Genomic DNA, 26151 nt, shown 5'->3' on the forward strand with positions numbered 1-26151 from the left:
TAAAGGTTGAAAAATAGTAGGAAGGTTGGTAGGAGGTGGAAGGGAAAGGTGGTGGGAGGGGGAGAAGGCAAAATCGTTTTCAAGGAAACAGTAGAGAAAGAAGAGTTTGTGTCAACGTAAAATAAATGCAACTGCTTTCTCTTTTCATTCATTTTTCGCTCTTTTCATTTCATTTCATTCCATTCATTCTCTTCTCACACACATTTCATCTCAGATCAATGCTCTTTCACCGATTCCTCTTCTTCTAGGGTTTCTTCTCTCTCTCACAATTCAATCGCCAATTCTCCTCACATTCAACAATCTCACAGTAATGGATTCCTGATGCAACAAACTCTCTCTCTCTTTCTCTTTCTCTTTCTTTCTTAACAATTCACTTTCTCTTCTTCTTTCCCTCCACACTCTTTCGCCTCACATTCGATGAGTCAAACTAAGGTATTATTATAATAATAATAATTATTATTATTATTATTTTAACTGATTTTTTCACTTCCTTGCAATTCTGCGCTCTTGTCTCCCTTCTAATCCGAGATCTTATTACCACGCATCGAATGAACCTTTTTCTTATTGTGTTTTGTTTGTCTGTTTGTGCGAATCTTCGTTATTTGATTTCATGAATTTTCTTGTATGCCAGATCTTTTGAGTGTAGATCTCTCACAAGGATTTCTGTATTGCTTGGAAGCAATTGATTGCAACTGATTTTGCTTTCTGATTTCGAAAATGTTTCACAGTAGTGTTTTATTTCGAGTTAATTCGGTTTTCTGTTTGTGCTGGGGAGTTTTACGGCTCAAATTCTTATAATCTAGTATGGGCATTGTAAGTTTTCGTTCGCGTGTTTCGCTGCTGATTTTACTTTTTGCATTTGGGTGTAATAGCTGTGTATGCGTGTTGATGTGCTCGTTTTATTATTATTTGGTAATATGTGTTGATTACTCTCTGTCTTATAGGAAAGAAGTGGGTTTTGCGTGTGGCCGGATGCGAGACAACTTTGCTTGAGGAAAGGTCTTTTATATGGATTTATGCGATTATTTTCTATACCGTTAAAAACTTTGCGTGGGGCTAGTCGCTCGTTGAGAGTAGATCAATTTTGCAGTGTAGTGAATCTATCTTCCTCACTGCAGATTGAATTGGTGAGCAAATTTCTCCCTCCTTTTTTATGATGCAATTAGATTAATATTAGTCACTCATGCTGATAAGTTCTGGTGCGGTGTGCCGAAATCTTAGATTAATCTTATTTTTCTTTGATTTTAGGTTCCATGCCTTAGGGACAGTTATGCTTATCTTTTACATGATGTGGATACGGGGACAGTTGGTGTTGTTGATCCTTCTGAAGCTGCGCCTATTATAGATGCTTTGAGTAAGAAAAATCTAAATTTGACTTACATACTGAACACTCACCACCATCATGATATCACCAGTGGAAATGTAGAGTTGAAAGAAAGGTACGGGGCAAAGGTACGTACGTACGTCTTTTATCTTGAGTCAAAGTTTATAATACTTTTAATTAGTATTATAAATGTGTTATCAGCAAATGTGAGGAGATTTATTTGTTACACTTCTTTGTCTTACAGGTAATTGGCTCAGAAATAGACAAGGAAAGAATTCCTGGTATTGATATTTATTTGAGTGATGGAGATAACTGGATGTTTGCAGGTCATGAGGTGCATATATTAGCCACTCCTGGTCACACTGAAGGTCATATTCATTGTCTACTTGCAATAATAAATCTTAATTTTGTCTGCCACTAGATATATTTTAAGTTAATTGATTAAAAATATGGCTCGGGTCGACTTGTTACTTTAGCTCTTTTATTCTGCTCTACAATTTTCAATTCCACGGGAATCTAAACTGTGTATTTCTTTGCTGTTATATTGTCTAAACTCGTGGTTTTTACTTGAAGGCATACACGTTCTTCTTGGTTTAGCATGATATTATCTGGCCCTCACAGAATTCTAGTCTTTGACTTCCTTTCCCATGGCTAGACTCCAGGGTTTATTTTATCGATACTATGGTTTAGGGCTTTTCTATAAACATTTTTTGGGTTATTGCTTTGGGTAGTCCTCTAGTGTTTGCCTGTGTAACTAACATGCTCAAGGTGCTGCTAATTTCCTTTATATGATTTTCTTCACTTCAACCTGCTGACCCTCACCTTTTCAAGTTATTGTCTGTTTGTGCTATAAGCAGGTCATGTAAGCTTCTACTTTCCAGGATCGGCAGCAATTTTTACTGGAGACACCTTGTTCAGCTTATCATGTGGCGATCTCTTTGAAGGAACCCCTGAACAGGTTGATTTGAATTGCATTTGTATATGTTAGTTACATAAGGATAAGTCTTTTATTTTATCCTTTTTTATGTTGGATGTTGATTTCTAGATGTTATTTACAAATGTACAATTTGTATAAGTCCGATGCTCTGTTAGCTTGTAATGTTTTTACCCTTTAATTATTGAGAATTTCTTCCATGTTACAGATGCTATCTTCTCTTAAAAGGATTATGTCGTTGCCAGATGACACAAGTATTTACTGCGGTCATGAATATACATTGGTTGGTTGTTTCTACTTTCATTATGTTCCCTGCTTCATTTCCAAGTCTAATTGCTGTGACCTTGACTTTGGCTTCTCAAATTTGACAGAATAATTCAAAGTTTGCCTTGTCCATAGAACCACAAAACAAGGAACTTCAATCCTATGCTGCCCACGTAGCTCACATTAGAAATAAGGGCTTGGCCACGGTAATTTCCAGAATTGAACTTCTATGGATGGTTTCAACTTTCAAGTGCCCTATCCGTGGCGGATCTTCCTCACTAACATGTCATAACTCAGCCAACATTTTTTCGTCATCATTCAAAGCTAACATGCCGTTGTTAGTTGTTGGTCTATTTGATTTGAATCTGGCGTTTTGCTTTACCTAATTATTACTGTTTTCTTAGATTCCAACTACGCTGAAGATGGAAAAGGCTTGCAATCCGTTTCTTCGCACATGGAGCATGGAAATCCGGCAAAAACTAAATATTGCAGCCACAGCAGAAGAAGCAGAAGCCCTGCGTGTTATTCGGCAAGCAAAGGATAAATTTTAGAATTTCTTAATTAAATTTTAAAATTCTAAAGATTATACTTATTCTGTATAGATTAGGTTCATGAATCCATCAATGGAATAATATTTACTTGGTGGTATCGTAATGTAATTTTTAAAATTTTCTTCGGCTTCATTTGAAATGTAAATTAGATTTCAGTTTCGTTGGCATGATGGGAGTCAAAATCATATGATGATGCATGGATGAAGCACATCACTAAGACACGCCCTTGTGTTAGCATATGCATATCTTAAGAATGTTTAAGAAGTGGTATTTCACTATTTTGAACCACTGCATGTTGGCAATGACGATTTTCAATACTTCAAAGTCTAGTTTGTACGAATAAGAGCATGCTTTATCAGTAATAAGGCCAACGAAAAATGACATCGTCTTGTCAGCCGTTAGCGGTTCATGGGTCTACTGTGATAATTTATATTATAAACAGACATCTCGGCCAATGATATGTAATATTTGCAATTGATGTCGTATGACTTGAAACCAAAGGATAGAGGATGCAAGCATCAAAATAATGGATTTGATTTCAAGTATTTTGTTTATACGTGTGATCTGTCGTTGAAGATTGTATATATTGGCCGTAGTACCGACTTTTTCCCATGCCCTCTCATTTTAGAAAGCGAGTGAGTTGCGTAACTTTTTGCGAGAGACTTGTGGAGTATGGTGGGTTGTTACTCTCACACTTTTAAGTCGATGGATGGATTCACCTAAAACCCGAATCTTCAACGGCTTCTGCATTAATCGCCACTCTTCGAAGAAACAGACAACACCATCCATCATCATCATCCTTCTCGAATATGACAGAATTACTTTACGAGCTATTCCACTGTTCCCAGAAAAAAAAAAATATACACCTACCCATGTCATCTCGTACCTGTTGGTATCACCACACATAGGATCATTATTTGGTTAACCTCTTCCAATTCCCTACAGTTGGATATGTGTGTCTTAACGTTTACGTCTTTTGTTTCACGAGTCAACAAAGTACATAAATTATCCAAGCACTGCAGTTTAGTGGGCTCCTCCTGCACACCCCCGCATGCTAACACTCACGTTATGTAATGTGCTATGATAATTTTAACAACAACAACAATAATAAATTATTATTCTTATAATACATTATAATAATAATAATAATAATGGAAAGAAATGTCGTGGTGGTTAGTCCCGTTGTTGTGTGGCATTAGCATGAGCATCAACATCATAGTTATTAAGCGTCGTGATCAGATTATTATCCCTCGCCCTTCCCTTGTCCACAAGATTCTAAGAGGGTCCCCACCCACTCTCAGTGCGATTTGCTCTGCAATACACAGAAACAGTTTCCGCGCCAAAGGAAACGCAGAACAACACTAACAACAGGTTAATTCACCAACTATACTCTCTTTCTCGCTCGCTCTCTCTCCTTTTTCACTCACATTACATTAACAACGTTCCACATCAATAATTCAATTCAATTCAATACATACATACAATCAACAACATTAGCGTTCGTCGTTTCGCTCTGGCAGCAATGGCGGTGGACGATCGCTTTGCACATTTGAACCCTAAGAAGTGCGTGGTTTTAGGTGGCAGAGGATTCCTCGGAAGATCCTTGGTCCTCCGGCTGTTGAAACTCGGTAACTGGATCGTCCGAATCGCCGATTCCGCTCAGTCTCTCCACCTCCATAACTCCGAGTCCGTCCTCGCGCAAGCTCTCTCTTCCGCACGCGCTTCTTACTTCCACATCGACCTTACCGATAAGTGCAACATTGTCAAAGGTCCACAATCCTTTCTGTTACGTCACGTGCACTCGTTTTCTTTCAATTCCTTTCAATTGTGGAAACTGATGTCAGCCTTCAAATGCGCTTTGTGCAGTTCTAGAAGGTTCTTCCGTTGTGTTTTTTATGGACGTTGCTGGCGTTGATATTAATGACTTCTATACTTGTTATAAGCTAATAGTTCAAGGTACTCTTCCATTTGCTCCGTTAATTGCAGTGGATTAGATGCTTTTTCTTATTCGATTTGATGTTCGATTATTCAGGAGCAAAGAATGTAATTAGTGCTTGCCGTGAATGTAGAGTGAAACGCCTGATATATAACAGTTCTGCGGATGTTGTATTTGATGGTTTGCATGATATTCGTGACGGAGATGAGTCGTTGGCCTATCCGTGGAAAGTACGGCTCTGCTTTTGTTCAAGTTTGGAAGAGCCTTTTTGTTTTTCCCCTTTAAGAACTAGATTAGATGTTTTTCATTTGCGAATGATTAAGCATTTTAATGGGAGGATGTGAATTGCAGACTGACAATATGTTAAGTGACCTTAAGGCTCAAGCAGAAGCTTTGATCCTGAGTGTCAATGACATTGATGGCCTATTGACATGCTCTCTTCGTCCTAGTAATGTTTTTGGACCTGGTGACACAGAATTTGTACCATATTTTCTCAAGTTAGCAAGATATGGTTTTGCAAAGGTAGTTTTCTTTTTATCCTGTTTTTTTTTGGCTTCGTAGTATTCTTTTGTCAAAAAGAGGGGGGCGGGTTGTTTTATAAATGCTAATGTAAGCTTTACAAAAAGTTCACGTTTAACATTCTTATAATCTGGTTGAAATTAACTTAGAGTTGTGTTATTTGTAATCTATACAACAATACTTTTTTCTCTCTCTATCATATATGTGTGTGTATGATGATGAAGCTAATTTCACACTGACCATCATACTTGATACAGTCACTTACATCCACAATTTTGGGTCCTTGATTTGTTTTAATTATTGGATATGCTATAAATTTTTTCGTGCTCCATATGATGCCAAGTTCAAAATTTCCTATTCTTAGAATTTTAACTTATGGTCTAAGTCAATTCTACAAAAAACACATGTAAGATGATGACTACCCAATCTTCAAAGCTTGTTTAAGTTATATCTCTAATTGATGTGAGACTAAAATACCACCCTAGAGATTGCAATTAAGGAAGCCCCCCAAAAAGGACCCTAATGTGACGGGCTATGGGTAACTGCAATTAAGGAAACTTTCCAAAACCTATTAGTTTGATGTTTAACCTAGTTGAATTGTGAATTATGTAGTTGATCTCTGATCTCACCTTGTGGGATAAAACTTTTGTTGATGGTTTCATATATCATGTGATTTATGTATTTTGATCTCACCTAGTCCGGTAAAGTCTTATTTTAGAGTAACAATTTCTCATTTCAGTTTATTATAGGGACTGGTGATAATCTTTCAGACTTCACCTTTTCTGAAAATGTTACCCATGCCCATATCTGTGCAGAAGAAGCCCTAAATTTCCAAACAGTTTCTGTGGCAGGAAAGGTGTGTATATATGGAATATCGACTCACTACTTGCTGTTTTGATATTCATGCATGACAAAGTATTTTTCTTTTCATGCAGGCATTTTTCATCACGAATCATGAGCCTATACAATTCTGGGAATTTCTTTCGCTTTTGTTAGAAGGTCTTGAATATCAAAGGTAAAAATAGGTAGCCTGTTTTGATTTATGAATGCCATAGTATTGTTTTTGATGTCATTGATGTTTAGTTGTGTATGTTTGACTTAATGGTATGATATAGTATCCGGGAGTTTTAGAAGAGCAAAAAAGCTTAAAATTATATTTTCTCTGCTCATATGTTTTGGAAAATTTTAGCCACAAACTATATTAAAATAACCTTTTCCTTCCTACCAATTTAGGAGATATCATAACAAATTAGCTCTTTCTTTGGTATATTTGCTCCTTCGGTTTGGTATTTCAGTTATTGTTGGAGGCAACTAAAGGCTATTTGTATTTTTTCTTTATTGCTGGTTTATGATCTCTTATGCTGTTAACCAAGCCAGAAAAATCCTTGCTTGAATTGCAGGCCATACGTCAAACTTCCTGCTAAGTTGGTTCAATGTATTCTATCGGTTTTAAAGTGGTCACATGAAAAGTTGGGACCCAGATACTTCAGCTATCCTTTATTAGTTCGCTATTTTCAGTTAGCTTCCTATACTCGAACTTTCAACTGCACTAAAGCTCACAAAAATATTGGATACTCACCAATAGTCTCCCTTGAGGTTTAATTGTTCTTGCTTCATTTTAAATTTTTACCTGTGAAATCTCATATATTCTTGTTACTTAGTGATAACTGAATTATATGAGGTCGTGTAACTGTGGAACAACTTCCAAAGAGGAAAAATTAAGATTCTGAAATAAAATAAGGCTGTTCCCTTTTCAATAATGTTCAGACCTCCAATGCCTCACACATACAGATACACAAATTAGGCTCTTGATATTCCTTTCTGTTACTTTATAGTGTTCTAAACAGAGTGAAATATTCTACTTGGAAATGTTCTTGGAATTTCTTACTATTGAGATTTGCATTTATATTTATTGATATTGGCCAATACAGGAAGGAGTCACATTAACCATAGAATCATTCTCTCATTTATCCAAACACTCATGTTTATCAAGATGTCGTAGTTCCACTGAACAGTCAAAAGCAGATAAGTTGCTGGGTGGAGGAAAAGGTTAAAACTTAATATTTTATCTTGCATTACAGTGTTTACATGCATCAATGAAGGTTTGTTATCTTTAGTTACTGTCATAACTACTTTTAGTGAAAATGGAGTGACTTGGAGCATATTTATACCTTATTGCATGCATATGAGGCTATCTTGTTAGAATAGTTAACTTTTAACCTGCAAATTATCTGATTAAGTTAAACCTGACATAAGTTTAAGGGAAACACCACCAACCATAAATACATTGCTCATAGGCTTGCCCAGATATTTTAATTTTTTTGTTTACTTTAGGGTGTGCTTGGCTCAAATGAAAAATTCTTTACACTTGTATGGTACAAGTTAAATATGGCAGTGTTCTCAGAGAAGCGCAGAAGTGGGTTGCACTCAGTACCAAATTTTAATATTTTTTGCTCATGTTTTTCTACTCTTGACTGTACATTGAGGTCCGGGAAATTTCTTTTTTCCATCCTAAACTATTTTTACTGCTCTCCGTATTTTTGCCTTCCCTGCCAAATGTACCCACTCTTAGATCACTTCAATAGTGTATTTTTCTTATTTTACTATCCCATCCACACCAATTCGTTTGTAGTCTTTGGGTCATAAGCATTAACCCACTAAAGTTGATGTGCAAATGCATCTAAACGTCAATCATTTTAAAATCACTTTGGTAGAATACAATTGAAATACATAATTAAAGGAAATATTTGGCAGTACATGTGTTAACTCTTCTGAATCATAGATATTTTATAACATTGCCAAGCCAAATAATTTTTGCTTTATTTTTACAGTGGCTGACATTTTGTTGTGGAGAGACGAGAAGAAATCATTTACATATTTTGTTGTGCTGGTTTTGTTGTTTTACTGGTTTTTCCTTTCTGGAAGAACTTTTATATCATCTGCTGCAAAACTTTTGCAGCTTGCCACGTTACTTTTTTATGGACATGGTTTTCTGCCATCAAAGTTGTAAGTGCATGCTCATAAAGACTTCAAATTTCTCTCTTTCAACACTTTTTAACAAATTTACAAAGCTTTCTGCCGTCAAATCATGTATAGCACAAATTGCTTAATTGAAATGATGATTCTACAGTTGGTCATCCTTCTGGTTTGGCATGGCTAGATATGTTCTAGTCACAGCTTCTTTATTTAAATGAATTATTTTTGGAGTAATGTGGTGTATCAGCCGTAAGAGCTACTCATCTCACCACAAGTGGGTGCCAAATACGTAGTGTACATTTAATGAACACTTAAAAGTTGTTTTGGGGATTTTGGCTCATAACAACTTGTACCCTTATATGTTACTGGAAAAATAAATCGTTCACTAAGTACTAACTGTGTGACACTTTAACAGATTTGGTTTTAAGATACAAATGATACCCTTGTCTTATTTCGAGATCTCTAATGCGGAAGTGAAAGATTCAGTTATAACTACAGTATATCTTTGGAACAAGGGTTTTCAAATAATAAGAAGATTGGCCCATGGGGAAGACTGGTCCGCATTCTTCAAGGTAAACAAACTTAAAAAGAAAAAGGCGAACATGCCTTTTTTCTTGTTCTAATTAAATTTAAAATATATTATCTAAGCATTATTTGTTTATTGAGAATGTCTGGGTCTGTTCTTTGGTTTTGGAAAAATGGGTTCTAGGTTTCTATTACTAATTGTTCTTTTGCTTGTGGCTTACGTACTTGTTTTCGAGGTTGGCTTGAAAGAATGAATAATTCACACATGAATAAAGTTTTACTATGTAGAGATACTGGGAATCATTCCCTTCCATGTTTAATTTTTTTTAACTGATGCAGATTGCAGTTTTTCTTTACCTTCTGAAGATGTTCCTGGCAAAGTTGTTGACGAAATTGATAGGCATAGGTATGGAATTGTTGAGATGAGTTTTAGAACTTTGTCGGTTTGTGTAACTTCATTTTTACTCAATCTGAATTGTTCTGTAGGTTTGGTGTTCGCATTTATGGCATTTTTTGTTTACGAGCAATATGAATCAGAAGTTGATGGAGTGGTGGATATTCTTTTCACCAGTTTGAGAGAGTTCATGATATATTTGATGAGAATTTCTCCTGCTTTTATATCGAGGCTTCTGCATTATCATGACAACTTTCAGCAGTATGAAAGACCAAGAAACGTAAAAAACATGAGATAGCCAAAAGAAGAAAGTTTCAGCTTTGCTATGCTATTAAGCTCAATTACGCTATATATTTTACATACCTAACAATTGAAAAAGAGTCCTGTCCCTATGAAAAAACATACGGAAAATACAATCACGCTTCGGAATACCCTCTCTTACAGTATTCTGTAATCACAATCGAACTGTACTATGTTTAGATTAGCTTCAATTTGACCAAAATCAATATAAATTCCATGTGGAAAGCAGGAACAAGCATGGAATAGTTGTTTCTATTTTTTCGTTCATTGTCACGACACTATTTTTGTTGGAAAATTTGAAAACACACTACCAAAGAATCAGGCTGAAGATTGCAATTTGAATTTTTTTTTTTGTAAATACTGATATTCTTTGTAAGTGTTGAAATATTAAAAAACGAATTGGCACGCCCTGCAATAGTGCAGTGTACTACAATCTTCAAGCATGGTGCACTCTGAGCAGTGAATTTTGATTTAACAAAATGCATAAATTGTGGATAGTCGAATAAAAACATGTTGGTAAAATTCGAAAATTTGTGGGAACAAACAACGCATTATGGTCGTTGTACCAAAAGAACAAGATATACTGACATATTAATTAGTAATTAATTACACTGCAAAACTCACTGGTGATCATTGGTGAGAAATGTTTATATTTTTTTAGGTTAAGCGCTCTCTGGTTTGGAGATTGATAGTAATTCCAACAATATTTAATTAATGATGTATTTTTATATATAAAAATATATATTATACTCATAGCTATACGAAGTTCTTCAATTTAATGACTGAGTCTTGAATAATATCAAGAATACAAGTAATTTTTAATATCAATCCATTTTACACAGACATTAAATTAATATTTAACTATAATTAAATTATTTTTTAAAATTGCAGCAAATTTAAATGAAAATAGTATGAGATTAAATTATGATATTGTCCTTTAAAATATAAAGTAAAAGAAGTAAATTACTTACTTTGATCTTATCAATAATCTGTTAACCAAAACAATATATTTATCTCAGCGTAGTTTTAATATATTTATTTCCATAAAAAGTTATTAGTGTCTATTTTTTATTGATCCTAACATGAGTTTCTTTGTATAGCATGAATGAGTTTATTTTCCTACTATAAATATATTTCACCATCTTCTTTTTTACTTTGAAAAAATAATATTCCCTACCCTCAATATATTCTCATATTTTTCAGGAATTGAGGCCAATAATTTATATACTTTTTATTTCTCTAATCTACTCAGATATATTTTAAGCACCAAATCCTGTCAAAGTATTGATTTCCAAAACAGACAATATCTCATATATAATTAATTAATTCTGACAATGTTATCTCTTCGACTTAAAATCAGAACAATATAAAATAGTTGTTTATTTTGTCTATCACCAACCATGATTACTTACTTTGTATACATAAGAAACTTAGTATTAAAGAATATTCTTAATTTAAGGGAGCCATATAACATTTATTTCAATCTTAAAAACTATTTAAAATATATAAAAGAAACAAAATTAGCTCACATTTATGATAACTTTGAATCTCATATTATGAAATATTTTCTTACTTTCACAATATTTTCTTACTTTCACAACTTGTACACTCTAAACTACTATATATTAGTTAGAAATAGAAGATGATTGAAAATCTCTATATACAATCAAATCTACCAAGATTTAAAACTATTGGACTAAATTTCATTAATTTTAAACATCCCCTTTTATTATAAGTTGTTATGTGTTGCATCATAATTACTTTATGAATTTAGAATATCACTCATCATTTAATATACGTAATTGCACTTTTATACGCATGATTATTCATAAATAAAGTAAATCAAATTTTAGAATTTTGTTATATACTCTATAACTTTCACATATCATATTAAATCTAATCTACTAAGATTTGAGTAAAAAACAAAGTACTCTTTCTTGATTTGAGTTTAATTATATTAAATATAAAATAAAATCATGAAATTTCGTTAGAATTTTTTAATACCTGTTAAAAGATTGCATTGTTATCTGATGATTTAGTTAACTATTTCTAATTAAAATTATGCAAACTCTTTTATTGATATTTGTTGGATTTTTAAAAATTGAATGCTATACTTTATTTTACATTACTTTGAAATTAAATTTGTTAATTTTGAATTAAATTTAAAAGATAATTTAATTAAACCACACTAAATAAAATGAATCAAGTTTATTTGAAAAAAAATACTTAATTATAACTATTCTTATAACACTCAATTTTCAGAATGTAATATATCTAAAAAATAATTTTGAACAAGTCAAAATTGACAAACAAACAAAAAATAAAGTATAGAGTAATTTTTATTTTATGTAAAATTTTGTGAGAATATCTTTTTTTTTCTCTTAAAGAAAGATTGGAAAAATCATATAAAAATTGTACATTAATATTAATTAAAAAATTAAAAAATAATTTTAATTTTTAAGTAATTTATATAAAATACTTTATTATATTAATAAAATAAAATATATTAAATAAGAGTAGAATTTAAAAATTTTGTGTTTATATAAGTATAGATATATAAATATTTAAAACAACGGTGAAAGTAATATATCCGGAAAATGGAACCCGAATATTCTGGGTCTTCCAAGGCAACTAAAAAATATATAAATATTACATTTGAAGTTTTTTTTTCAACCATTATCGCATAAAAATTATTCATTCTCTCTTCTACTTATTTCTAGGGTTTCTCTCGAACAACATTTTCACCTTTCTCTCTCTAGGGTTTTTTTTATTTGCATTTGGATAGAAGCTGTTCGTTCCAATGCCACTTCCAGCGAAACCAATGAGGGATTCCGACGAGTCCTCGAGCCCTTCCAACAACCTGTGGGTGGGGAATCTGGCGCCGGATGTCACCGACGCCGATCTCATGGAACTTTTCGCCAAATACGGCGCACTCGACAGCGTCACCTCTTATTCCGCTCGCAGTTACGCCTTCGTCTTCTTCAAGCGCGTCGAAGATGCCAAAGCCGCCAAAAACGCTCTCCAAGGAACCTCTCTCCGCGGCAGTTCCTTGAAGATTGAGTTTGCCAGACCGGTTTGTCTTCATCTTTTTGCTTTCATTTGCTCTCACAATTCCTGTATTCATCTTCTTCTTTTTCTTTCAACTAATATATTATTATTTTTAGTATTTTTGCTATTTCTCCATTCTAGGCTTTTGTTATTTTTGTATTTTTCTCCCTCGTTGCCATTTGTTTCACGGAATTGCTCGACATGCATGAACAAAATCCAAATCCCTAATTTTAAGTATTTTTCGCGTGTTTAGGTCGCCGTGTTCTGCAAAATTGATTTTGGATAAGATTAATTTTGTAAAATTGATTCTCAAGGCAAGTTTTATTTAAAATTTAGTGTAATTTTTTTATTGTGTTGAATGAATTTAAACAAACAGTAACCATATACGTTGCATAGAAATGGCGAAATTGATCGTGATACTCGCTATGAAATTGTGAAGTCAAATACAACGTAGAAATAGTGTAAACTAACCTCGTTGTCGGCGAAGATCGGTGTGCAGTGTTTGGATTACATTGGACGAAATCCTTAGTAAATTAGTTGTTGTGGTGATTAGTTTAAGATACAAATTTGTAATTTTTAAATAAAAAATAATTAAAATTGCTTAAATTTAAGGGGTGAAAATTTGGTTGGGAGTCTGGTGACATATAAACTCTTGTTCTGTTGATTAATTCTTCACATCTCAAAAGGGGTCTGAAAGCTTGTTTTGTGGTTCGTTTGTTCTAGTCACTAAGATTTATTTAATTCTTAAACGAAGATCTAAAATGTTATGTAAACATGACCCAAGTTATACAACAATGCATCGCTCAAAGTGACAGTGTTGTAGAATAGTGCTTTACATGAGCTCATATGTAACTAATTCTGTCATCTAATGAGAACAGCAACAATGAAGTAAATACACACCCACGCTAAAAGTCAGAATGAGCTACTCAGATACGTCCTCATAGTAAACACACAACATAATGCGTATGAACTGAGACTTTTTTTTTTCTTCCTGTCCTGAAACTCCTGAAATTAATTATCATGAAACACGAATCTCCTATCTAGCTGTGCGTTTGGCTAAAACGAAGAGGTTGACTTAAAAGAAGTCTTTCAATCTACCAGTTAAGAAATACAAATTATTTGATTAATAACCACTGTGTAGCCAACAGGATGGAGTGTTTCTTTAGGTCTACAGAGAGGTGACAGGATAAATGGACAATTGGAAAGATTGCCTTTTGAAGTATCTGAATTACAACATATCTGATGTTAGATTTAGAAAAACTCAGAATGAACGAAATAGAGAAGAATAGATGTTTGTTTTATTGAAATCTGTGAAAATGCATTACTTTGATTTACTCCAATTAATTACCCTTGGTTTTAGTTTGATTTGGAGTACAGTAGTGATCTCACTGTTGTGAGGTTACCAAGCATTATTCGTATAGAAACTTACGTAACTGCGAAAATCTGTATAATCATCAAACAACTTTATATTGTTCTGCCCTACTTTAAAAAAATACCAGCCATTCAAATAACGTAACTTACATAAAAAGAAACCAAGGCCAATAAAATTAAAATAACACTGGTTCGGTAGTAGCATGAACAGTAATTTTGTTTTAGTATTTGGTTCGGGTGTAGTGTGTTTATTATATACTAATAGATAGTCCAAACCGCAACCTGATGTTTAGTTGTGATGGACGTTCTCTGTAGAGTATTAAGACTTGTTTCAATAAAAAAAACATAGACCGCCGGCGTTAAACTTCTAAACATGGCTTCCTGGAAGACATTTCTCTCGTTTAAAGTTGGGCGAGGAGCTGATAACAATATTTTAAAATTAAATTAAAAAACAAATCCAGGATAAGATTGATGAATTGAAACATACGATACAGAGAATGATATCCAGTTCTTGAGTTTCTCCTATATTAAGAATTTGAAAAAAATGAAAGTCTGAAAAAGATCAGAATCATGTACGAAATAGAAAGTGCAAAACGATAGGTGATGTGTGGATAAACATTCTTGATTGATTGTAGTGAAAGCAATTTCAGTCCTTAAATCGAAGCGGAACTTTTGGAAGTCTTACTTGGTAGCTTTGGTTTGATACTGCTAATCACATAAGTATATGTTATTGTTTGAACGTTGAAGCGAGGTTGTATCATGTCATACTTTATTTCACCATGTAATGTTTAATGATCTCATCATCTTTAGTTCAATTTATTTACCTAGACACAACATTCAACTAGCAATTTAGCAATATAATTAATGATTTTTTTTCATATTTATTTACTCAACTTGTATCCTCTCTCCTTACATGATCAAAATAATAATACAGTTGAGTTCACATTTTAGTTCCTACCATTGGATGTGTTATGTTATGTGTCAAAGTGGAATAGACAAACATTGACCTTATTTTTCTTTTCTTGGGCAAACCAAGATGGGACTTCTTTTTCAATTGTTCAACTGGGAAATTCATAGTACTAGCTTCTCCTTTGATTGTTTTGAAGCAAAAGTACAATATCTTTCAATAGTATCAACTATTTAAATCTTAACATGTTTTTTCGTAAACATCTGTATGTGGAGGGTGTTATCTGTATTTTTCTAATGTTTATTTAAATGACTAAAAAATGTTCTCAGGCAAAGGCAAACAAACAGCTTTGGGTGGGTGGTATTAGCCCAGCTGTTACAAAGGAAGAATTGGAAGCTGAATTTTGTAAAATTGGTAAAATTGAGGATTTTAAGTTCTACAGAGACCGTAATACTGCATGTGTTGAATTTTTCAATTTAGAAGATGCTTCTCAGGCCATGAAAATAATGAATGGGAAAAGAATAGGGGGGGAGCATATTCGTGTTGACTTCCTTCGATCACAAGCTACAAAAAGGGTAAGTAGATTTTTTATGGTTTTCTTTGATTTCCTTTTATTATTCAACTATCTAGGGCCTGATGCCTCATGTTGGTAAAGAGTAATTAAAATTAAGTTAGTGGGGAGTGATTATTTTAAAATGGCATACATCTTGAATTTTATTTCTTGTATTGATAAATAATCCATATTTACTATTGTAATGGTTTTTTTTCACTTGAAACTGTTTGAGCCAAGCGTTTGTGTAAATTGCTTTCATTCTAGAATTGATGAACTGGCTTATTTCCTTTTTATGTAGCTTTTTCTGTTTACATGTTACTTTGTTGTAGTTAATGTTTCCTTTGCTGATTATTGTAGGATCAGTTGCTTGATTATGGGCAGTTTCAAGGAAAAAGCTTGGGGCCTAGTGATGCTTATTCTGGCCAGAAAAGACCACTGGTGAGGGTCCTTGCAATGTGAATCTAATTGCAAGTTTGTAACTTTTTTTTTTGTATAATTCTTGCTCATCTGTCTGTCATTGCTTTGTTTAATGTAACGTTTTAGTTTTAGGAAGACTGGGCATTATTTACACAAGAATGCTCAATGTTTTCTGTATATCCTGTGGCTTGAACTTTTTCAGTTCCTCTTATAAATAACATTTCTTGTGTCAGCAGCATTCACAGCCTCCAATGGGGAGGAAAGGCGATGGTCAACCAAGTAATGTGTTGTGGATTGGTTATCCTCCTGCTGTTCAGATTGATAAACAAATGCTCCACAATGCTATGATTTTATTTGGTGAAATTGAGAGAATCAAGAGTTTTCCCTTGAGGAATTATTCTATTGTAGAGTTTAGAAGTGTTGATGAAGCCCGACGTGCAAAAGAGGGCCTTCAAGGGCGCCTTTTTAATGATCCTCGAATAACAATTATGTATTCTAGCAATGATCTAGTACATGGCAGTGATTACCCTGGCTTTTCTTCTGGAAGTAATGGACCAAGGTCCGATGTATTGCTGAATGAGCATCCATTCCGACCGTTACAAATAGATGCATTTAGTCATAATCGTCCAATGGTTCCAAATAATTTTACTGGTCAGTTACCGCCTAGCGGTATTATGGGTCCAAATGTACCAATGCGACCTTTTGGTCCTCACAGCGGTGTTGACACTGTTATTTCTGGTCCTGAGTTTAATGAGATTAATGCCCTCCACAAATTTCAGGATGTAATCTCCAAGAGTAACATGGGTCCAAACTGGAAAAGGCCATCTCCTCCTGCACCAGGGATGCTTTCTTCTCCTGCACCAGGTCCTAGGCATCCTACAAGATCAACCTCTGGTGCATGGGATGTACTTGACATAAACCATATTCCAAGAGATTCTAAACGTTCAAGGATTGATGGACCCTTACCTGTTGACGAAGCCCCATTTCCTTTAAGGAATATGGATGATCGGGGATTAGCCCTGGAGCAATCTTATGGGATGGATCCATCAGTTGATGGAGGTAGCTCTGGTCCCTATGCAAACATTCAAGGAAAGAGTCACCTTGGTCCAATGAACTCAAGGATTACAGCTGGAGTACGTGGTACGGTCCAACCTGATAGTGATCATATTTGGCGTGGAATTATTGCAAAAGGCGGAACTCCTGTTTGCCGTGCTAGATGTATACCAATTGGGAAAGGGATTGGGTCTGAGCTGTGAGTATAGCTTTATCTATCTCTAATCTCAATTAAAAATTTGCATGTTTGTTAGAGGAAGGAAAAAGTTGGAATAGTTCTTGGAATCTGTTCATTTCTGTTGACTTATTTTGCATTTATCGTATTCTCATTGCTAGCAAAGTCAACATGTAGGATATTCTCTTTCCTCTGTGTGTTGTTTCTTTTCTACAAGAACATATGTTTTATGAATTTTACTGGTTTGTGCTGTCATCAGGACAAATGGTGTGCTTATTTTTCTTATGTTTTCTTTATGAAAATAATAGTCTTAAACTTTTATGTTTTTTAGTATATTGGAGGTAAAGATTCTAACTGACTTGCTCATTTTTTTTCCTAAGCACAACCAATGGGTACTTAGTTTTGTATGATTTTTTCTCGAAAACACCAGTCCATCTTGATTAATGTATTGTATATATATTTCTTTATGTTACTGTTTTAATGTTAATTCAAGTTTGCTTTGTTCTTTTGCTGCAGTCCTGATGTTATTGATTGCTCAGCTAGGACGGGATTGGATATACTCACTAAACATTATGCTGATGCAATTGGTTTTGATATTGTTTTCTTTCTGCCTGATAGTGAAGATGATTTTGCATCATATACTGAATTCCTTCGCTATCTCAGTGCAAAAAATCGTGCTGGTGTTGCCAAATTTGTTGATAACACCACCTTATTCCTGGTGCCTCCTTCTGATTTTCTCACAAGAGTTTTGAAAGTGAGTGGACCTGAGCGATTGTATGGTGTGGTTCTGAAGTTTCCTCAATTGCCAAGTAATGCACCTATGCAACAACCATCGAACTTGCCTGTACCAACAAGTCAGTATATGCAGCAAATTCCTCCTTCACAGACTGAATATGGTTTGATTCCTATGAAAGAGGAACAGGTTTTGTCAATGGATTATAGCAGACCATTGCATGAGGATTCTATGCTTCCTACTAAACCAGTCTACCCACCTGCAGGTGGGCCTCCTTCAGTTCATTCTGTGCCTTCAGATTATGCTCCTATTAATGGTGTTGCTGGGTCCCAAGCAGGAGTTGCATTAACGCCTGAGCTGATTGCAACTCTAGCTTCTTTTCTCCCTACAACTGCACCATTATCTGCCACTGATGGTGCCAAGCCTGGAGTGGGTTCCTCCACCATGAAGCCTCCATTTCCTCCTGTGGCACCAAATGATGGAAGTCAATCCTATTTATGGAAACAGGATAATCAAATTGCTGATCAAACCACTCATCCTCCTCAACAGTTGAGGAGTATGTATAACGTTCAGAATGCTCACTATCAGCACTATCCACCAGCATCTGCTCCAGGTGGCAATCCTACTCAAGTGGTCTCTAGTAGTTCTCATATCCAAGATACTACAGCCACCATGCATCAGCAAGGTGCTGTTTTATCTAGACACATGCCTAATTTCATGATGCCCACTCAAAGTGGACAAGTAGCTGCATCCCCTCATGGCAGTCAGCATTATCAAGTTGAAGCCTCCCCCAGCAATCAGAAAGGCTTTGGAGTTGTGCAGGGAACGGATGCCTCTGTTTTATACAATTCTCAGGCTTTCCAACAACCTAATAACAATTCACTGCCTTTCCAGCAACCTAATAATTCTATTGCCTTAACTAATCAAGTTAGTGGTGCCAATTCTTCACAGCAGCAGACAGCCATGCCATATACAGTAGACCAAGTAAACCCAGACACCCCCAATCAGCAACTTTCTGTTTTTGGAGTCGGTCAAGGCACACCAGAGGTGGAAGCTGATAAGAATCAGAGGTACCAGTCAACATTACAGTTTGCTGCCAATCTTCTTCTCCAAATACAACAGAAGCAACAACAAGCCCCGGGAGGGCATGGACCAGGAATTCAATAATGAGATGTTTCCTGTAAGTAATTTCTTTCTTTAATATATGATCTAGTTGACTGTTTAATTGACTCATTCAGATTCTGTCCATATTTACATTTTTCTTGTAAATATTTTTATGTCATTTATGTGATGGTATATTCCACGTGATTGTCTGGTTCCATACCTTGGTTGCAATTGCAAATGATCTGTAGGTTCTACACCTGAAATCCTTGAAGTCATGGACAAAATAAATATGGAAATCTTGAACTTATAAATTTACAGAGATGTAATAAGCCCTTGGAAACAATTATATGTAGTTGGAAGTATGTCCAAACTTTTATGGGGAGTATTCTGGAACAAGTCGTTTTTCTTATATAGTTTGGGTTGGGATTAGGCAGGTGATCTTAATGATGTCATTTCCAAATAAATCAAACTGCATTTGTCTGTTGAAAAATTCCATTGTATTTGTTTGATCCTATTTTGTCCTCCGGTAAATTATGATTTGGATTATTCATTCATTATCTCTTAGTCTTTCTTTATGTTTGACCCTCATTATCTTACTTTTGCCTCTTCTTTGCTCTGAACTTTGTTACAAATTGTCATACTATCAGAATTCCATGATTTTTCTTGAAAGGTTTACAATATTCTAAAAAGTCTGTATTCTTTACTGTGTGCTTGAATAAAGACATTTCCGTTACATCATTTTCTAACTCTTCGATTTCCAAGCCATCTGCCTGTTCAACCATTTCTCTCCCGTTTCTCCTCCTGGCTCTACTACCTCATTTGGGATTTCCCTTTTGCATCACTAGCTTTAAATGTCCTTGTGTTTTCACCTTATCTTATTATGATATTGGTAAAGTGCTTTACATTGCAAAGCCATGGGCCAGCTTACCTCAATTCTTTTTTGCTTGTCTCTCTGTTCTAGCCCTTCTTCCTGATTATTGTTTTATTTGTGCCTGACCCATTCTTGGCAAATCGTGGTACAGCATCTTGTAAATTCAGTAGTCACATCTTTGGCGGTGACCATGGGATTAGGGTTTTATTGCTACTAGTTTTTGTCATTGAACTACTTCAAGATCTGTTGATTTCTCTTGTTTTCTGCTGCGTGCTGGTTTATTACAAGGTAAACTGTCAATGTTGCTTGCTAAGTTTTTGTTTCTTTCCCTCATCGACTAAGATATCTCCTTTGACTGCTTCATGGTTGTCAGATTAACAGCTGGAAAGTTTTTTTCCAGGGATGTTAAGAAAACTCGTGATTTGAATTTTGGGCTGTGTGTAGGATTGATATTTTATCTGTCAAGTATTAGGCAGTAAACTTAGTTGACAGGAAATACCAAGTGAATTTGAATTTAATAAAACTTCAAAGATATATTCATGGCACAGGCAAATGAAATATTAAATGAGTCTGCTTGCAGAAAGGAAGAATAAAATGCTAATGGTGTGAGATCCTCAATTCAAAATCTACAAAATTTCTTGTTCTCATTCATGCCCAGTCTTTTCCTTACTTTCCTCTTAATCTCTCCGCTGTCTCTCTCGTATGATTCTGACATGTCCCTCAACTCCCCTTTGCCAGTTTTCATTTTTTCCTTTCCTGATAATCCTTCCTCCTCGTCATTTGTCACCCATTTATTTTTCCTCAAATATACCCACTCTCGTTGTTCCTTAGGCCCAACATTCACATTTCACCCTCCTACATTTCCTTTTCCCCCTCTTTAAACGTTCACAATGGGTCTATTATTAGGATTTGAAGAAATTCCTGGTTGGTACAATACATTAGCACTTTGTCTTCAGTGGCCGTTTCATGATATTTAAGGTACCCATAGCTGGTTTGCTATGGCAGTTTAGTCATCATTGATAATAGGGAGGATCATCTGTTAGGCTTGTGCTCTAGAAACCATTTGATATAATGGAATTAATGTTGTGGTTATTTGGTCATTGTCGATAGGTAAGTAGTTTTTTACTCCCTCCAGTCTCAAATACAAGTAAAAATACTTATTCGACTAATTACAGAGAGTTAGTAACATTTAATTGCACTAATTTCATTTAAAAATCAATTTGTTTCTTTAGTTACTTTGCATTGGAAATAGATATCAAGAATAAAAGAGTCATTGAAAATTAGACACTTGGAAATTAGACACCAACTAAATGAAGGGCATTTTAGTGATAATTTCATTAAGTTGAGATTGTAATTGAAAGAATGTCCAATATTTTCTTTTTGGGCTTATATTAGAGATTGGAGGCAGTATCATTTTAGTATTACTTTCCCCATCTATTTTTTTTCTTCATTACTTGGTATCACCGTGTCATCAACTGACCCATTTCATATATAAGTAGATTAATTCTGTAGTGTTATACCTATTGTATATTACTGTTTATGTTTTCTGTCTCTAATACATACATGTCTTATTCTTCTTTCTGTTTTCCTTATCTCTCAGTAGTGTACTTTGACAGTGTGATTGACTGTTACATACCAATTATATGACTTATAAAAACTTGGTGTGATAATAGCTTATTTTCTTCTGTGTTTTGTATCCATTATTTTTAGCTGTAGGCTTTAATCTTTCTTCTCTTCTTTTTTCACCTCGTGAAAGGTAGTTTTTAGGGGTAGAAATTCAGTCACTTGAACTTATTTTATCGTGACTTGTGAGGTGTAATTTCCACTATGTAAGAATCTTGAATGTGCTTCTAAAGATAATGAGAAGATATTTGCTGATTACATTTGAAAATTTGGAGTTAACTTGTTTACTATTTTCCTAGCTAACCATAATCCAGGATTGGTAGACTGAATCAACAAATTTCGGTACCACATCCCAATTGTGGTTTTCCATTTACTTTCCCTATGTTTCTTTCCGAATTCAATCACCCTTAAACTTATTGAGACTTGTTAGGTTTAACTCCCACCGGGTAAGAATCTTGAAAGTGTTTCTTCAGGTCTTGTGAAGACACTTCAAATTAAATGTGTACATTTAGAGTTAAATTTGTCTAATATTTTCCTAGCTAACCTTAATTAAGGATTAGTATATCAAATCAACAAATTTGGTGCCACTGTCAATTGTGGTTTTGCACTAATTTCCCCTATGATTCCCCTCCTGTATATGGGATACAGAAATTACAAGTTTGGCTTAGGGACGAGAGATATAATAATGACCTCAAGAACTCGACACGGATTGAAATTTATAGGAACTTTGATTGCCCTAATTGGTCATCAACATGGTTAGATTAATTTTTTGAACTTGGTTAGTGAAATTTTTAACTGAAAACTTTAGATCCTACCTGCCCTATTTAATTTTAAGGACAATTTTTAATGTCGTCTGTCTCTTGCAATTAGCATGCGTGGCAAGTAGTACTCAATCATTTACTTCCTAATATGAAGGCCAACTTCTCGAAGTAAGAGTAGCGTCTAAACTTAGGAAAAGGTATTAGGAATACCATGGAAAGGCGTCCCAAATTTTATTATCGTTAGAGGGCTAATAAACACTCAGTTGCCTGCATTCTTATGAATGTTCTATCAGTCCTGCTGGTTTCATTTTAGTATACGTTGAAATAAAAAAGAGCCAGAGCACGTGGATTTTCTGTTCCCTGTGTAATGCTTGTTAGCTGGAACTCCATTAAAATATATGAATGTGAAAATTCATTAAATATATAAAAAGGTGAAAATTCGTTAAATATATATAATTAAAAATATATAGAGGCGATGGCAGTAACTGTCAACTACTTTTAAACAAAATTGAGTGATAAATAGATATTTAGTTAATTAAAACTGCTTCATATACCGGGCCTTGATTATGCATTTCTTGTGAAAATATCAGACCTATTTTTAATTTACTTGATTAAACCTAGAAAATAAAGAGTCTGGCAGTAGATGATCTATAAAATGAAAATACCTCCATACATTTCTTTATTCAGTCTCAATGACTTTGGTGCTGAGTAGCATCTAGTTTTGTGATAAAAGAATGTGTCATTTTGAATTTGTGTTTCTGACAGCATTCGGACAAAATTACTGTCTTCCTAATTGAGTTTGTTCTATTTGTTGTTATCAATAATGCCTTGTAAGCAACACCTTGATGTAATTAACCCAATAAATATTATCTGGATATGAAATTTGAGGAAGGTACTTGTTAATAGAATACCGAAAACATTATAATTAATTTTTAACACTGGAATACCATAATAACGTATTTCCCCCCCTGCTAAAAGCTTTTTCTGTCCATAGTTAATAGCCGGTGAGTGTTGAGTGCTACATTGCAGGGTATTCACCCATTAATGCGATTCTGAATACCAAAAATTCCTTCGTAGATCCATTCAGGTACTGAACCATTCCATTCATTAAGGGTTCGTACTTCGTAGCACCGCGATTTTCTGCTTTATTAGGTTCTCACTTCTCTGCAGTTGAATCATCTGCATCAATCTCATCCATTAAAATCAAATTTTACATATTAAGTTATAAAATCTTATAATGCAATGATATAAAATTAGACTCTACGATCTGGCAACACTATACTCATTACTGCGATATGATTTTTGATCTTCTTTTCATTATACATGCATACCCTATCCAAATAAATATGTTTTTATGCGCTGCGCAACGTAATTGATGAGGTTCTGCCAAGTCTAATCGTGTCGTTTTTTCCCTATCTTTATGGACGCGTAGGTAATGGTCGAAAGATGCATGCGAAGGTGACCCAGACTTCACCATTGTTCAACAGCAATTTCTATTTAATCATTTATCAAAGCAACTTTCGTTTACCCCACTTACTCTCTTTCCTTCTAACCTTTTTCACTCCACAAAATACAAAGCTGTAAGTTGGTTTTTATTCATCATACTGTTCAATGTACATAACTTTTTTAGGCTACCCACCCGACGTGTGACTACTTTTTTAAAATTATTTGTTTAAACTTTTGCTGTTCTATTTCTTTGGATATCCAACGTTTCTTTGTGTTTCAAATATTATTGGCAAGTCCAGAGGAGATTGCTCCAAAATGGATCAACTAGGGTCAGAAGTAACTACGGTGTCTATCTGAAAAAAAATGGATTTAACGAATTGACACTTTTTACTTTTACATCACCATTTTTGTTAATTAGTTAAATATTAGATAAAAATAAGTATATCAATTGAAAAAAGTGTAAATAATGTCATTTTGGAAATGATGATTAAGTTGAATAAAATCTGTTCAAAATTTAAAGGTTATAAAAAATATGATAGCTAAAAGGCATAATAAAGGCAAAATATCCTTAGTATGTTGGTAATTCAAATACTTCACTTCTAGTCTCAGTATTATGCGGTGGTTCAATGTGATATGGTAAAAGGAAAACAACTATATTATAGTAGAATAAAGTGAGACATGATGGAATAAAAGTTTTATTCTTTTATTTATGTGCACAAAATTCTTAGCCGTTAATAATTTGGAGAGAGAAATAATTGAAGATGAACAATGGAATACAATAAAATAGGTTTCAGTAGTTTCTTTTATGTATTATATACTATATATAAACACTACACTCCTTTTTTTTACACCCACATCACTACCTTTCTTAATTATTAATAATTTTTTATAACGTGTAATTACAAACATACCTTATAATTTTATTATTAAGATATTACAAATCAAGAGTACCAGGTCCTTAAATTATATATGGTATCCAACATATTACAAGAAAGAGAGATTATCTTTTGATAGTGATGTTTATGTCATAAAATTAAGAAAAGCAGAAATAAAAAACAAGTTATTGGTGTTTTTCTTTCTCAAATTTATTCTGTTAAAACTGCAACGAATTTAACTATGTACTATCATCTTTTCAAACCCACACATTATTCTTTAAATTAATCTGAGATATAAATAGTGCAATGATTTCATATTTATATTTATTTACCAAATGTTAATAAATTGGTATTTCTTTAACACATGGTACTCTTAATTAAGCATTTATTACTTTTCACTGTCAAATGTATTACACAAATGAAACTCGATGTGACTCATCTGCTAAAAACATATATAAAATTATTTTATAGTAACTAGATATATAAATTAAGCTATAGCTTTTATCATGTCATTCTCACAAACTTTCATGTGAAGTGTGTTTGGTAAAGAAAAAATAATTGAAAAAATATAATAATACAATTAGAAAAAGGAAAATAAAATGATGATAACAAGCTATAAATATAGTGGAGAAAATAATATTATTGTTTATTTCAAGGTGTGAGTTTTACTCCTCCTCACATACTTTTCTTCTATCAAACTCAAACTCAGATACGTGTCCTTTTATCTCATTGTGATTTCTGATGATGTAAAGATAAATTTTTTGTATAATATTTATATTTACAAAATAATTTTATAAGAAAACAGGAATATGAGAAAAAAATAAGTGTAAAATTGTTACTCTTTGTTCAGTGGTTGAGGCAACACCACTGCAGTAGCTGCTAATTATGAATTTTTTTTCTAAGATAGTTTTGTTAAAAAAAAAACTCATCTGAATGGCATATTAACTATAATATTTATTTAAATAATATAATTTATTGTTCATGGTAAAAATGTTCATTTTGATAATCGTTTAAAAAATAAGACATAATTTAATTTCTGAAAACTTTTTTAAATTAAAAAATTGAAACTATAAAACAGTCTTAAAATTAAAAAATTAAAAATATAATAATAAAAAACAGGTAATGTTTTACAATGATAATTTTAATTTTTTTAATAATTTAAATAAATTATTAAATGTAATTAATATTGAGATTTTTTAAAGATATTAATTTATTTGATAATAAAAATAAGAATTTAAATATTGGTTCAAGTTAATGATTTGAGTACATTTACAATTAAATCTAATTATTAATTTACCTATATAAATACGAAATAATATATACATAATTATGAAATTTGTTAAGTGTAATAAATATATTTTATTTTGGCTTGATGACATCTATAAAGTTTATTTCATTGAAACAAAACAATAAAGGAATATTTAAAATGAAAAATTAGTTTAAAGTGAGAAATAAATAACATAAATGTTTACAAACTTGGTAAATTGTAAT

The 26151-nt window shown here is 33.5% G+C and overlaps 3 protein-coding genes across 11 annotated transcripts; all 3 read left to right on the plus strand.

The window, feature by feature from the left end:
* LOC137806302 (putative hydroxyacylglutathione hydrolase 2, chloroplastic) lies at window positions 1-3295 on the plus strand. Of its 6 annotated transcripts, XM_068606443.2 has the most exons (9): window positions 147-432; window positions 632-813; window positions 945-1127; window positions 1249-1452; window positions 1569-1692; window positions 2182-2282; window positions 2467-2541; window positions 2630-2728; window positions 2927-3295. In XM_068606443.2, exons 2-9 carry the CDS (start codon window positions 805-807, stop codon window positions 3071-3073), a joined length of 942 nt encoding a protein of 313 aa, XP_068462544.1. In that variant the 5' UTR covers window positions 147-432; window positions 632-804; the 3' UTR covers window positions 3074-3295. The 6 variants fall into 6 exon arrangements, with proteins under 6 accessions (XP_068462470.1, XP_068462632.1, XP_090153259.1 ...); XM_068606369.2 differs by lacking the exon at window positions 632-813 and having other exon boundaries at window positions 1-432; XM_068606531.2 differs by lacking the exons at window positions 147-432; window positions 632-813 and adding an exon at window positions 1-116.
* A 931-nt stretch (window positions 3296-4226) lies between these two features.
* Window positions 4227-9978, plus strand: LOC137823463 (3-beta hydroxysteroid dehydrogenase/isomerase family protein). Of its 3 annotated transcripts, none has more exons than XM_068628622.1 (13): window positions 4227-4444; window positions 4594-4842; window positions 4940-5029; window positions 5106-5239; window positions 5361-5531; window positions 6268-6384; window positions 6464-6543; window positions 6929-7124; window positions 7460-7577; window positions 8360-8534; window positions 8920-9076; window positions 9369-9435; window positions 9516-9978. In XM_068628622.1, exons 2-13 carry the CDS (start codon window positions 4596-4598, stop codon window positions 9719-9721), a joined length of 1758 nt encoding a protein of 585 aa, XP_068484723.1. In that variant the 5' UTR covers window positions 4227-4444; window positions 4594-4595; the 3' UTR covers window positions 9722-9978. The 3 variants fall into 3 exon arrangements, with proteins under 3 accessions (XP_068484723.1, XP_068484731.1, XP_068484713.1); XM_068628630.1 differs by having other exon boundaries at window positions 4310-4444; window positions 4571-4842; XM_068628612.1 differs by lacking the exon at window positions 4227-4444 and having other exon boundaries at window positions 4451-4842.
* A 2416-nt stretch (window positions 9979-12394) lies between these two features.
* On the plus strand, window positions 12395-24048 carry FPA (RNA binding protein). Of its 2 annotated transcripts, none has more exons than XM_068609147.1 (6): window positions 12395-12796; window positions 15379-15624; window positions 15960-16040; window positions 16253-17271; window positions 17764-19160; window positions 23772-24048. In XM_068609147.1, the coding sequence occupies exons 1-5, from the start codon at window positions 12524-12526 to the stop codon at window positions 19145-19147; spliced, it is 3003 nt and encodes a 1000-aa protein (XP_068465248.1). In that variant the 5' UTR covers window positions 12395-12523; the 3' UTR covers window positions 19148-19160; window positions 23772-24048. The 2 variants fall into 2 exon arrangements, with proteins under 2 accessions (XP_068465248.1, XP_068465403.1); XM_068609302.1 differs by having other exon boundaries at window positions 16256-17271.
* The last annotated feature ends 2103 nt before the right edge of the window (window positions 24049-26151 follow it).

The sequence above is a fragment of the Phaseolus vulgaris genome, chromosome 11 (assembly GCF_051622355.1).
Source record: "Phaseolus vulgaris cultivar YP4 chromosome 11, ASM5162235v1, whole genome shotgun sequence".
Classification (NCBI taxonomy): Eukaryota; Viridiplantae; Streptophyta; class Magnoliopsida; order Fabales; family Fabaceae; genus Phaseolus; species Phaseolus vulgaris.

What these genes read in the sequence shown, in the direction of transcription:
- LOC137806302 (XM_090297131.1), top strand. An exon ending in CCTCACTGCAGATTGAATTG is followed by an intron (nt 1,128 to 1,248) that starts GTGAGCAAATTT and finishes CTTTGATTTTAG; the next exon opens with GTTCCATGCCTTAGGGACAG. An exon ending in AAGAAAGGTACGGGGCAAAG is followed by an intron (nt 1,453 to 1,568) that starts GTACGTACGTAC and finishes TTTGTCTTACAG; the next exon opens with GTAATTGGCTCAGAAATAGA.
- LOC137823463 (XM_068628622.1), top strand. Translation starts at nt 4,596, where the DNA reads ATGGCGGTGGACGATCGCTTTGCACATTTGAACCCTAAGAAGTGCGTG. An exon ending in CGTTGGCCTATCCGTGGAAA is followed by an intron (nt 5,240 to 5,360) that starts GTACGGCTCTGC and finishes TGTGAATTGCAG; the next exon opens with ACTGACAATATGTTAAGTGA. An exon ending in GAAGGTCTTGAATATCAAAG is followed by an intron (nt 6,544 to 6,928) that starts GTAAAAATAGGT and finishes CTTGAATTGCAG; the next exon opens with GCCATACGTCAAACTTCCTG.
- FPA (XM_068609147.1), top strand. Translation starts at nt 12,524, where the DNA reads ATGCCACTTCCAGCGAAACCAATGAGGGATTCCGACGAGTCCTCGAGC. An exon ending in AGATTGAGTTTGCCAGACCG is followed by an intron (nt 12,797 to 15,378) that starts GTTTGTCTTCAT and finishes AAATGTTCTCAG; the next exon opens with GCAAAGGCAAACAAACAGCT. An exon ending in AAAGGGATTGGGTCTGAGCT is followed by an intron (nt 17,272 to 17,763) that starts GTGAGTATAGCT and finishes CTTTTGCTGCAG; the next exon opens with TCCTGATGTTATTGATTGCT.